Genomic DNA, 13675 nt, shown 5'->3' on the forward strand with positions numbered 1-13675 from the left:
GTCTTGTTTTTGTATCCATTCAGCAAGCCTGTGTCTTTTGGTTGGAGCATTTAATCCATTCACATTTAAGGTAATTATCGATATGTATGTTCCTATTACCATTTTCTTAATTGTTTTGTGTTAGTTTTTGTAGGTCTTTTTCTTCTCTTGTTTTTTCCACTTAGAGAAGTTCCTTTAGCATCTGTTGTGAGCTGGTTTGGTGGTGCTGAATTCTCTTAGCTTTTGCTTGTCTGCAAAGCTTTGATTTCTCCGTTGAATCTGAATGAGATCCTTGCCAGAGTAATCATGGTTGTCAGTTCTTCCCTTTCATCACTTTAAGTATATCATGCCACTCCCTTCTGGCTTGTAGAGTTTCTGCTGAGAAATCAGCTGTTAACCTTATGGGAGTTCCCTTGTATGTTATTTGTCGTTTTTCCCTTGTTGCTTTTAATAATGTTTCTTTGTCTTTAATTGTTATCAATTTGATTACTATGTGTCTCAGTGTGTTTCTCCTTGGGTTTATCCTGCCTGGGACTCTCCACGCTTCCTGGACATGGGTGGCTATTTTCTTTCCCATGTTAGGGAAGTTTTTGACTATAATCTAATATTTTCTTGGGTCCTTTCTCTCTCTCTTCTCCTTCTGGGACCCCTACAATGAGAATGTTGGTGCATTTAATGTTGTCCTAGAGGTCTCTTAGGCAGTCTTCATTTATTTTCATTCTTTTTTCTTTATTCTGTTCTGTGGCAGTGAATTCTACCATTCTGTCTTCCAGGTCACTTATCTGTTCTTCTGCCTCAGTTCCTCCACTATTGATTCCTTCTAGTGTATTTTTCATTTCAGTTATTTTATTGTTCATCTGTTTGTTCTTTAATTCTTCTAGGTGTTTGTTCTTTAACTCTTCTAGGTCTTTGTTAAACATTTCTTGCATCTTCTCAATCTTTGCCTCCATTCTTTTTCCAAGGTCCTGGATCATCTTCAGTATCATTATTCTGAGTTCTTTTTCTGGAAGGTTGCCTATCTCCACTTCATCTAGGGTTTTTTTGGCGGGGGGTGGTTTATCTTGTTCCTTCATCTGGTACCTAGTCCTCTGTCTTTTCATCTTCTCTTTCTGTGAATGTGGTTTTTTCCCCACAGGCTGCAGGATTGTAGTTCTTCTTGCTTATGCTGTCTGCCCTCTGGTGGATGAGGCTATCTAAGAGGGTAGTGCAAGCTTCCTGAGGTGAGGGACTGGTGGTGGGTAGAGCTGGGTATTGCCCTGGCAGGCAGAGCTCAGTAAAACTTTGTCTGCTGATGGGTGCAGTTGAGTTCCCTCCCTGCTGGTTGTTTGGCCTGAGGCGACCAAGCACCGGAGCCCACAGGCTCCTTGGTGGGGCTAATGGCGCACTCCGGGAGGGCTCACGCCAAGGTGTACTTCCCAGAATTTCTACTGCTAGTGTCCTTGTCTCTGCAGTGAGTCACAGCTGCCCCCTGCCTCTGCAGGAGACCCTCCAACACTAGCAGGTAGGTCTGGTTCAGTCTCCTATGGGGTCATTGCTCCTACCACCGGGTCCTGGTGCGCACACTACTTAGTGTGTGCCCTCCAAGAGTGGAGTCTCTGTTCCTCCCAGTCCTGTCGAAGTCCTGCAATCAAATCCCACTAGCCTTCAGAGTCTGATTCTCTGAGAATTCCTCCTCTTGTTGCCACACCCCCAGGTTGGGAAGCCTGACGTGGGGCTCAGAACCTTCACTCCAGTGGGTGGACTTCTGGGATATAATTATTCTCCAGTTTGTGAGTCATACATCCAGTAGTTATGGGATTTGATTTTATTGTGATTGCACCCTTCCTACCGTCTCATTGCGGCTCCTCCTTTGTCTTTGGATGTGGGGTATCTTTTTTGGTGATTTCCAGTGTCTTCCTATGATTGTTCAGCAGGTAGTTGTGATTCTGGTGCTCTCCCAAGAGGGAGTAAGCGCATGTCCTTCTACTCCACCATCTTGAACCAATCTCCTCTCACAACTACTTTAAATATTATTACTCATTCCCTTGTTTTTTTTACTATTACTAACACTTACATATCTATGTCTAAGCCCAGGACTAAACCCGACCCTCCATCTGCTTTGTGCATAGTCCTAGAGCAAAGAATCGTTTTCACAGATGAACATTTATGATCAATTTGATGATAGGGAACACCAATTTTGAACCCCAATTAAGCAAAACATTATCTCCCTGTTATGGATTGAACTGTATTCACCAAAATACAATTGTACCTCCCTGTCATAGATTGAATTATATCTACCAAAATGTTAGGATATGTTGAGGTCCTAACCTCCAGTACCCCCGAATTAGACCTTATTTGGAAACGGGGTTGTTGCAGATGTAGTTATAATGAGGTCATACTGGAGTAGGGTGGATCCTTAATCCAACATGACTGGTGTCTCTTTATTTTTTGTGTGTGTGTGTGGTATGCGGGCCTCCCTCTGCTGTGGCCTCTCCCGTTGCGGAGCACAGGCTCCGGACGCGCAGGCCCAGCGGCCATGGCTCACGGGCCCAGCCGCTCCGCGGCATGTGGGATCCTCCCAGACCGGGGCGCGAACCCGGTTCCCCTGCATCGGCAGACGGACGCACAACCACTGCGCCACCAGGGAAGCCCCTGGTGTCTCTTTAAGAGGAGGAAAGACTATGTAAAGACAGACACACAGGGAGGATACCACATGATGACAGAGGCAGAGATGGGAATAACGCAGCTACAAGCTAAGAATACAAGGACTGCCAGCTATCACCAGAAGCTAGGAAGAGGTAAGGAAGGATTCTACCCAGAATTTCAGAGCATGGCCCTGCTAACACCTGGACTTCATACTTCCAGCCTCCAGAACTTTAAGAAAATAAATTTGTTTAAAGACACTCAGTTGGTGGTATTTTGTTACGGCAGCCCTACGAAACCAATACACTCTTCCTTCTACCCAAAAAAGAATTTCATTCTTGTCATTAGTAGATATGTATTACAAAAAAAGTCCTTATTTTGAATTTCACCAATTAAAAAATACTGTGGAAATTGGTTTTCTCTCATTATATATACATCTTTTATATGTGATGTTATAGATACATCTTTTACACCTACATAGTATCTCCAATTTTGCCTCTTGCCCAGGAAATCTAAAATATTTACTATCTGGCCCTTTACAGAAAAAGTTTGCCTAACCATGATCTAAACAATAAACTGTTTAATTTTTGCCTAATGTTGAACTTTATATAATAGATTCATACAGTATATGTTATTCTATGGCTTGCTTCTTTCATGAAACATGATTTGGAGACTTACCCATATTTTGGTGCAAATAGTTACACTTATTTTAATTAATATACAATATTTCACATATGAACATACTATAAGGTACTTGTTCATCCTACTGTTCATGGCCTTTGGGGATGGTTTCCAGGTTAATTTTTTTCTATTATGAACAATGGTGCTAAAAATAATCTTGTACACTTTTTCCAGTCACATGTGCATTAGTTTCTCTAGGGCATACACCTACGGGTGAAACTGCTGGATTACAGGACACAGTTGTAGATTAAACATGACCACAAATCCTTTGGCATCCCTTCCATCAAGAGAAGGAGTATATTTTCCCCTTCCCCTTGAGTCTGGGTTCACCTTATGACTTTTCTGAACAATAGAATATGATGAAATGATATTCTGGAATTTCCAAGCCCATGCTATAATATGGCTGGTAGTTTCCACTTTCTCCTGGAAGCCAAATGCTATGCTGTAAAGAAGAGAGACAGATTATCAACTGATGAGAGGCCATGGGAGAGAGGCCCTGGAGGGTAAGAGGTCATTTAGGACGTTTCAGCCCCAGCCAAGAACCCAGCTAACAGCAGCCATATGAATGACTTCAACTTATACTATATAGAGCAGAAGAACCCAGTCAACCCAGAGAACTGTGAATAATAATAAAGCATTGTCATTTCAGACCACTAAGTTTTAGGCGGTTTGTTACAGCAATAGATAACTGAAACACATGCTGAAGTTCAACTTTCCCAAATAATGCCAAACCTCCTTCAATGTGGTTAATATTCCTACCAGCAGCAATATATGAGTACGAGTTCCTGCAGCTCCACACCTCCCCAACACTTGATGTCAGACATTTAAAATTTTTGACAATCTGGTAGATATGAAATAGTATCTCAGTATGGTTTTAATTTACATTTCCCTTATTACTAATACGGGTGAATACATTTTCATATGTTAATAGTCACTATGTTCCTTCTTCTGTGTAATTCCTATAAATTTGTTTTGCTCATCTTTCTACATGGTTGACTTTTTTCCTAATGACTCATAAAGGTCTATAAGCTTTTAAAGATTTAAAATCTTTTCATTTGTGGCTTCCTTTTCACAATTATAGTATATTTTGATGAGCAGAAATTATTTTCATATAGCAGAATTTATGAATCTTTTCTTTTACAGCCAATGCTTTTGGGGTTAAGAAATCCATCTGTAACCACAATTGTATTAATTTGTCTTCCAAAATTTTTATAGTTTACCTTTTAAATTTTTGTCTTTAATCTACATAGAATGAATTTTTGTATATGAATTGAGGTAGGGATCCAACTACATTTTCCCCCATATGGCTAACCAACTGTCCCAGTCTGAAAAGTCCATCATTCCGACAGATCTTTAATGTCAGCTTTGTCATAGACTGAGTCTCCCTAAATATACAGATCTGTTTCTAGGCTCTCTATTCTGCTCCATTTGGCTACATGGATTGCACTGTCTTAAATATAACAGCTTTCTTGGGCATACTTGGACCTTTGCCTTTCCACATATATTTTAGAATCAGCTTATTTAATTGCACAAGCAAAATCAGTTGGGATTTTGATAGAAACTGTACTGAATCTAGAATTCAATGTGGGAAGAACTGACATCTTTATGACACTGAGTGCTCCAATCCATGAACATGGTATTGCTATTTCACACCTGAAACTACACAGTGTCTCTCTGTAATCAAAGGTAATGTTAATTTTGACCATCCAACCATGGTGTTATCAGATTTTTCCACTGTGTAATTACTATTCTTTCCCTTGCAACTAACAATCAATGCAAAGATGCTTAAAGACCATTTTAAAATTTTTATTATGATGTTTTCAAATATATTCAAAAATAGAGAAAATACTAAAATAAGCTCCCATTTTTATTTAACAATTCAACAATTATCAAAATTTGAAAGTGATAATCAGAAAGCCAATATCAGAAGTCATATAATTTCACCTATAAATGCTTCAGTAGTCATCTCTAACTTTTATATAATATCATTATCACAACTAAAAAAATTGACAATAATTCCTCAATATCAACTAGAACCTATCCATATGCAAAGTTTAACAACTATCTCAAAAATGTCTTTTTACAGTTGGTTTGATCAAATCAGGATCCTGTCAGGACTTCACATTGCATTAATTTGTTAAAGACATACCTCGAGATATTGTAAGTTCAGTTCCAAACCACTACAATAAAGTAAATGTTGAAATAAAGCAAGTCACACAAATTTTTTGTTTTCCCAGTGCATATAAATGTTATGTCTACACTGTACTCTGTTAAGTGTGCAACAGTACTATGTCTAAAAAACATGTACATACCTTAAATTTAAAATACTTCATTGTTAAAAAATGCTAACCATCAAAGCACGGTTGCCACAAACTTTCAGTTTGTAAAACACACAATATCTGCAAAGCACAATAAAGGTTAAAAACAATAAAACTAGGTATGCCTGTATATCTTATAAGTCTCTTTTAATCTATAACAGCTCCCCTTTCCATTTTCTTCATGCCATTTATTGGCTGAAAAATATAGATCGTTTGTGCTGTAGTATAGCCCATATTCTGGATTTTGAACTTCTCATTTTTATTGCCATTGTACTGTATTTCTTGTTGATTTTTGCTTGTGTGCAGAAATCTAATTCTCCTCATTGACTTTTGTATCCTGAAAATTTGTCAAACTCTGATTAAATCTAATAATTTAATTATACATTATTTTGGTTTTCTATGTAATCATATTATCTGCAAATAATGACAGCATTGTTTCTTTCAGTCCAATCCAAATATTTTTTCTTTCTTTCTCATGCCTTATTTACTACAGAAAGAAGAAAAGTATTCCCAGATTGAAGGTCTGAGGTACTAGAAGGAATAAAAGCCAAAGATATTAGTAAATTAAGTACAGAAATCTAAAAAAGTATTTATAATGATACTTATAATAATATAAATAATACAATAAATAATAGTATTTTGGAAGTTAAAAAAATAGAATTAAAATATATTGTTACAATAACATAAATTAAAAACTGAGTGACTGGAGTTCAACTTTTCTAGGTACTTGTATTGTTTGGGAAAATGGTAAAACTTTTTTACTTTAGACATTGGTAAGTTATATACATGTTAAACTTTCTAGGTTAAACACGATAAACAGAAATCCAAGACTTTAATAGTTTTTGTGACAAGAATGGGATTCTGACAGAGACGTGGCTTTCTGGAAGAAAAAAGGACAAGAGCCCCCAGAGCCAGGTTAGGGGATAGAAAAAGACTCCAGTAGCACTCTCACCCGTGGCTGAGGGGAGTAAGGATCCTCATCTGTTCTTTTGTTAAAGAAACAGACCAACAAGAGGTAGGTACACTGTATACTATAAGACACAATAGTATTCAAATTACTACCCTAATACCACTACCAATAATAAATCTACTAAGTAAAGTTCAAGATTTCTTTGCACTTTTTTCTTTTAAAGTTATACTTTTTTTTGCATAGATGCTCCCCATTCTCCTCTCATTATTTATTTATTTATTCATTTATTCGGTTGCGCTGGGTCTTAGTTGTGGCAGGCGGGCTCCTTAGCAGTAGCACATGAACTCTTAGTTGCGGCATGCATGTGGGATCTAGTTCCCTGACCAGGGATGGAACCTGGGCCCCCTGCATTGGGAGCGCGGAGGCTTATCCACTGCACCACCAGGGCAGTCCCTCTTTGCACTCTTTTTTGTCTTTAGAGCAACTCCCTCTAAGAGTGTACAAATTACTATGTTAAAATTATTCATGCTGCAACTAAGAAGCCTGCATGCTGCAATGAAGATCCTGCGTGCTGCAACTAAGACCTGGCGCAGCCAAAATAAATAATAAATAAATAGATAAATAAATAGATAAGCAAATAAACTATCTTTAATTGGAGAGCTAAAAGTATAAAAAAGAATTAATTGAATTATTTTTCTATGTATGTTTATGTGAAAAACTTGACATATAGTTAAGTTCCTCTGTTTATGGTAGCATTCCATTTTAGCTTATCTCTTTCCCCTCATCTTTGATGAGGGATGTTGTAAAACATGTACATGGTTTAAAAGTCAAAACTTATAAATGTGTATATTCAAAGAAGTTCAATCCCTTGCCTATAGGTAACTAGATTCCTTAATTTCTAGCTTATCCTTCTCATATTTTTGTTTTGAAAAATATGCAAACACACACACACACACACACAAGACACATCGTGTGTGTATGTGTGTATAATTTTCCCTTCTTTTTATACAAAAGGTAGTATGCATAGAGTGTTAAAATGATTTTTTTAAACCTGAGTATTTAGATGAAAATGCCCCAATTGTTGCTTTAAAAAGCCCTATCCCTAGCAGATGCAAACTATTATATACAGGATGGATAAACAACAAGGTCCTATATAGCACAGGGAACTATATTCAATATCCTGTGATAAACCATAATGGAAAAGAATATGAAAAAGAATGCATGTGGGTGATATATGTATAATTGAATTACTTTGCTATACAGCAGAAATTAACACAACATTGTAAATAAGCTATACTTCAATAAAATAAATAAATAAAAACAATTTTTTAAAATAAATTTAAAAAAAAGAAATGAGGAAGCAAAGAGAGAGAAAAAAAAAAAAGGCTCTACCCCTTTGCCTTTGGTTTAGTTGGACTGATTCCCAGTAGGATAAAGGACATTTTCATGCTCAAGGTCTCAGGAATTGGCAGAAAGAAGGGCAAAGGCAGCTTTCCTCTTAACCTGAAGACCGGGCTGTACTACTAAGAAACTCCTCCGTCTCTAAAGCATTAGCACCAGAGTATAGAAGGCAAGAAAGAAAAAAGGTTCCTAATTCCTCAGTACTATTGGTAGACGCCTAAAACTTGCTGAAGTAGAGTTAACCTACACTACAATTTACCAAAATTCTCTGGGACCTCAAAATCATGGTAAATGTGATGGAACTTTTAACTGTTTTAGGAAAGAAAAACAATCACATAAAATTCTGAAAAGAAATCCAAAAGAGGCAGGAACCAGTTTTCCAAGATACTAAATCACTTTATAAAACTAGAGCAATTAAAATAGTTTAGTACCGGTACATGAATAGAGAGACCAACGTAATAGAATTTTTAAAAAGACCCCTAGATATACAAGAATTCAGAGGTGGAATTTCTAATAGAAAGAAAAAAATAACTAGTCAGTCAATGGTGCTGGAACAACTGCACAGCCAGCCATCTGAACCAAAATAAGTGGGTTTCCTAACTCACTTCCTATGCCAAAATAGTATGCAAAACAGTATTTCATTTCAGGTAGATAAAAATCTGAGCGGGGAAAAAAACCCACAGAAATACTAAAAGAATACTTACAAATTAAACAACAAAAAACTTAGTTTAAGATGGCCTTATAGCTTTGTCACAAAAACACAAAAACTTTAAAAGAACAGATTGAGGGGAATTCCCTGGCAGTCCAGTGGTTAGGAATCCGTGCTTTCACTGCCAAGGGTGCAGGTTCATCCCTGGTCAGGGAACTAAGATCCGCATGCCACAGGGTGCAGCCAAAAAAAAAAAAGAATAGACTGATAACTCTGACTCGATAAAAAGACACGTTTCTGCATGATAAACAAATTGCATAATCAAACTCGATGCAATGAAAAAAACAGAGAAAAACATTTCTAACACATATGATATAGAACAAATATTTTTACACTAGAGATCAACCAAAAACCTAATTGTGTAAGCCAGGCAAAGAAAAAGATACAGGATTTCTCAATCTCTACACTACTAAAGACATTTTGGACAAGATAATTCTTTGCTGAAGGGGGCTATCCTGTGCATTGTTTACCAGCATCTCTGGACTCCACCTATTAGACATCAGTAGCAACCCCCCTCAATTGTGACAATCAAAAATGTTCCCAGATATTGCCAAATGTCATGTTGGGGTCAAAATTGCTCCTTGATGAGAACTGCTGCTTTAAACGTATAAAAAGATCCTCATCCTCACTCTTTGATACAAATTTTAACTATAATGAGGTGCCATTTTTTTCTCTAGTTAGATTTTTATTATCAAAACAAATATTTTTATTATCAAACATTTTGCTGTTTGCCAACGTGTTGGACTAGGAAATCTCATTCATCCTTTTGGATGTGCAATCTCTTTGGAAGGCTATTGGTATTAGCTATCAAAATTTTAATTACCTATACTCTTTGATCCAACAGCTTCATTTCCAAGAATTTATCATATGGATACACTCAAATATGTGCAAACAGGTGAATACAAGGATAATCATTGCAGCAAAGACGGAGTAACAAAAAACTAGAAATGATCTGGTATCCAATGACAGGGGGTTGGTTAAACAAACAGAACACCATGTAACTATTAAAAGGGAGGAAGATCAACATGTACTGAAAATATGTTCCAAGACATATTAGCTAAAAATACCAAGGCCCAGAAGGGACTTTGCTACTATTTTTTAAAGTGAGGTGTGTTTGTGTGTTTAGGACTGTGTACCCAAATATATTTATAAATGCACAGAATATCTTTGGAAACCTACCAGAGAGTTAAGTAGGAGGCTGAAAGTTAAGGATAAGGAAACTCAACCTTCTGAGCTGTTTAAGTGTTTTGGCAACGTACCTATATGTTTCAAGCAAATTACAGAACGGACTTGGCACTCAGCTCAAAACACCCATACAGTATAGAAACAAAACAGAATGAGACGGGGGTAGAGGAGTAGTTTAACTGGTATAGAGTTTGTTTCTCAAGTCGGAAAAGTTCTGCAAATTGGCTGCACAACAGTGCAAACATACTTAATACTACTTAACCGTACACTTAAAAATGGTTAAGACGGCAAATTTTTCCTTATGTGTATTTTACCACAACTAAATATCTTTTTAAAGTGAAAAAAAGCCCCCCCAAAAGATACCCACACTTTAAGATTAGTTTAGTTACTCATTTGAAATCTTTTTAAACACCCCATTATTTTCTTCTTCCAGAATCGAGCGTTCCGAATAAGTGGAGACTCATTAGGCGCACTAGTGTTCCAGTGACCTTTCACCTAGAACTCGCGGCCTTCGGCAAGGCACGCAGCTACTGCTAAACCCAAAGTGGGACCCACCTTGGGGGCGGCGGGACACCTCACTCTGGATCCCTTACCTGTGGAAGAGATTGTAACATGACTGCCACCCTGAAGTACACAACTCTGCGTTACTTTTCACAAGTTACCGCAGATTCGAGGAACACTTTGTCCAGCGCGGACCAGCGTTCCAGACCTCGCCGGGCAGCTTCATTAACCCTCCCACCACGGGGGCCGGGCCACCCATGCCATCCACTTCGCCCGGCGGGGTTTCTTCCCCGCGGCTCCCGATTCCCCTTACCCCGTGTTGGGCAACATGACTGTTGCAGATCGGAGGCTCTGGCGACAACGGCCTCAGCGAGCGGATACTGAGAGAGTGACTTCCTCCCCGCCCTTAGCCCCGCCCCAGACCCCGACCCCCGGGGCCCCGCCCCGAGGCCTGCGGGGCAATTGGGCGCTCCAAGAAACGGGAGGTGGCTGAGTGCGCCTGCGCACGCAGTGGGCCTCCGTGGCGCTCGGTGCTGGTCTTCGCCTCCCGCCTGCCTGGCCCCTGGAAACCGACCCTACGCGCAAGCGCTGTGAGAGACAACTCCGACCCGCCCCTCTTGCGGGGGCTCTACGGTGACAATTGGTCTCCAGCCCGCGGCTAGAGTGCTGGGCGCGTCAGCCGCTGAGTACACCTTTCCCCGGCCTGTGAAGGGTTCTTCGCCGCAGCGCGGAGTTCCTTTGCCGGATTGGGGGCCTGGGGGGCGTTTGAGTCGTTCACCAGGGACCTTGAGGGCTGAGGTGCGGCTTCTCAGCGGACTTTGGCTCTCGGTCCCCTCGCCGTCCACGCCGGCACCTGGACGCCTGCCCAGCTGCACGCGCGCCCTCGGAGGCCCCTCTTAGGAACGCTTTTCCTGGGCAGATAAGCACTCTTCCGGCCAGCGGCGCATTTCGACTCTCCCGCGGAATCTGGACTAAAGCCGGCCGGACTATAGATAAACAGCTCTGTGGTGAGGGGCAGCTTCTGGATCAGAGATCTGCAATAGTCGCACCGAAAAACTGAATTAACTCTGATTTTTCGACTCTTAGCCAGTATCTCGGCGAGGAAATTCCCAGACTCAGTGGTGGAATAAGGTGAATTCTGGGAGCCGGTATTGCTTTTGGTAGTATACCTTGGACATAACTCAGCTACTCTAATGAACTAGAGACCGGCATGATATTTTTAGGTAGACGTGAAGAAATTCTATTTTGAAGAGGTAGAACAGGATGATGAGGTTATGTAAGCAGATAAAGAAAGTAACCTGGAAATAGGATATGTACTCTCTCTTTTATTACAAGCCCTAAATGTCTCTATTCATTTATATCACTTGCCAGTCTCATAGGCATTTGAATTTGAGATCTGTGATATAGTCCTTAGAGACTCCGGAGGAATTTACTTATTCAAGAAATATTAGCACCGAGTGGGTGCTGGTCACTGGAGATACAGTGGGGCAAAAAAAGGCACGTTCTCTGCCTATGTAGAAGGAACAAGGAGTAACCAATGTGGTTTTCTTTTTTTTTCCTTAAAGGTTATCTTCATATTTATTTATTATTTGGCCGCACTGGCCGGCATAGGGGCTCTTAGTTCCCCGACCAGGGATCAAACCTGTGCCCCCTGCAGTGGAAGCCCAGATTCTTAACCACTGGACCGCCAGGGAAGTCCCCACTAATGTGTTCTTTAGACTGTTGTAAATGTTAGGCGTTTTAGAGAGTGTGTTGATAGGGACTGTTAGATGAAAAAGCTTACTCTCCACTCATTCAAGAAAGTGAAGGCAACCTACAGAATGAAAGAAAATATTTGCAAATCATATATCTGACAATGTCTAGTATCCAGAATCTATAAAGAACTTTTACAACTCAGCAACAAAAAGATGAACAACCCCCAATTTAACCGTGAGCAAAGGACCTCAATAGACATTTCTCCAAAGAAGATAAACGAACAAGCAAGCACATGAAAAGACGCCCAAGAGCAATAGTTATTAGGGAAATACAAATCAAAACCACAGTGAGATTCCACTTTTCACCCACTAGGGTAGCTATAATAGAAAAGATGGAAAATACTAAGTGTTGGCCAATATGTAGAGAAATTGGAACCCTCATACATTGCTGGTGGGAATGTAAAATGGCACAGTCACTTTGGAAAACAGTTTTTCAGTTCCCGCAAAGGTTAAAGTATGGCTACCAGCTACTGGGTTTCTACCTACAAAAGAGCAGTTCTCCTCTTGAGTGTATAACCAAGAGAGAGGAAACTTCTTGAGAGTAACCACTAGATGGCACTGGTATTTTAAAATTCACAGTTATACAATAGTGCAAAATGTTAATTTATTAACAATATTGTGACATTATAATCTGACTTGGATTAAGGCAAAAATAGCATGAGGTTCCTTATACGACCCTCATAAAGGGGAAATAAGAGGAGGCATAAGTTTTAAGTTCCTTAAAGAAATACTTTTTATCATTAGAACAAATTGTCATAAAATAGTCAAACTTATCTTCACTTTTTGTGACTTCTAAAGTCTATCAAGGGACTTCCCTGGTGGTCCAGTGGTTAAGAATCCGCCTTCCAGTTTCGATCCCTGGTCAGGGAACTGAGATCCCACATGCTGTGGGGCAACTAAGCCCTTGCACCACAACTACTGAGCCCAAGCACCGCAATGAAAGATCCTGCATGCCACAACAAAGATCCGGCGTGCCACAACTAAGACCTGGCGCAGCCAAATAAATAAATAATAAATAAATAAATACAGTCTATCAAGTTTGGGACTTCCCTGGAAGTCCAGTGGTTAGGACTCTGCACTCTCACTGCCGAGGGTGGGGGTTTGATCCCTGGTTGGGGAACTAAGATCCCATAAGCCGCGCGGCACAGCCAAAAAAAGCCTATCAAGTTTAATTCTCCAATTTTAAAAAGTGGTTGAAATATCAAAGGATATGACACTGAAAACAAGTTTAATCTTACTGTCAAATTAGGACTCTTCTAACCCTGACCTTGCATAAGGGTATATTTTCTTAAAGTGTAGAATGCAGTGTAGAACTCAAATTTGTTGACCACAGCCCACATACATAAATTTCTCATCCAGACCCTGTACACGGTTTTCTATTTTACTTGAATCTATTATGTAGTACCCTGTTTTTTTGTTTTTTTTTTTTTAAAGTTGATCATAACCTACAAAGTTATTTCAATGCCTCATTCTTGGATCATAACCTACCATTTGGAAAACACTGCTTTAGTGTGTTGTAATTTGCCGTTGTGATTTTTCAACTTGCTTTTTTTTTTTTTTTTTTTTGTGGTACGCGGGCCTCTCACTGTTGTGGCCTCTCCCGTTGAGGAGCACA

At 39.5% G+C, this 13675-nt stretch overlaps 1 protein-coding gene and 1 long non-coding RNA gene across 4 annotated transcripts in view; one reads left to right on the forward strand and one right to left on the reverse strand.

Moving 5' to 3' along the window:
- Positions 1–10717, reverse strand: part of HSDL2 (hydroxysteroid dehydrogenase like 2) — a 71467-nt gene extending 60750 nt beyond the window's left edge. Inside the window, exon 1 of one of the 2 annotated variants that reach the window (XM_007106717.4) lies at positions 10620–10716. In XM_007106717.4, coding sequence (XP_007106779.1) covers positions 10620–10636 — 17 coding nt within the window. In that variant the 5' untranslated portion in view covers positions 10637–10716. Of the gene's footprint in view, positions 1–10619 lie in introns of both variants that reach the window. The other variant, XM_007106718.4, reaches the window with a different exon arrangement.
- Positions 10718–10817: 100 nt separating this feature from the next.
- LOC129392398 (uncharacterized) overlaps positions 10818–13675 on the forward strand; it is a 15379-nt gene continuing 12521 nt past the window's right edge. For both annotated transcript variants that reach the window (XR_008618172.1, XR_008618173.1), the window contains exon 1: positions 10818–11437. This is a non-coding gene — a long non-coding RNA (uncharacterized lncRNA). The remainder of the gene's footprint in view (positions 11438–13675) is intronic.

This window comes from Physeter macrocephalus, chromosome 9, assembly GCF_002837175.3.
Source record: "Physeter macrocephalus isolate SW-GA chromosome 9, ASM283717v5, whole genome shotgun sequence".
Classification (NCBI taxonomy): Eukaryota; Metazoa; Chordata; class Mammalia; order Artiodactyla; family Physeteridae; genus Physeter; species Physeter macrocephalus.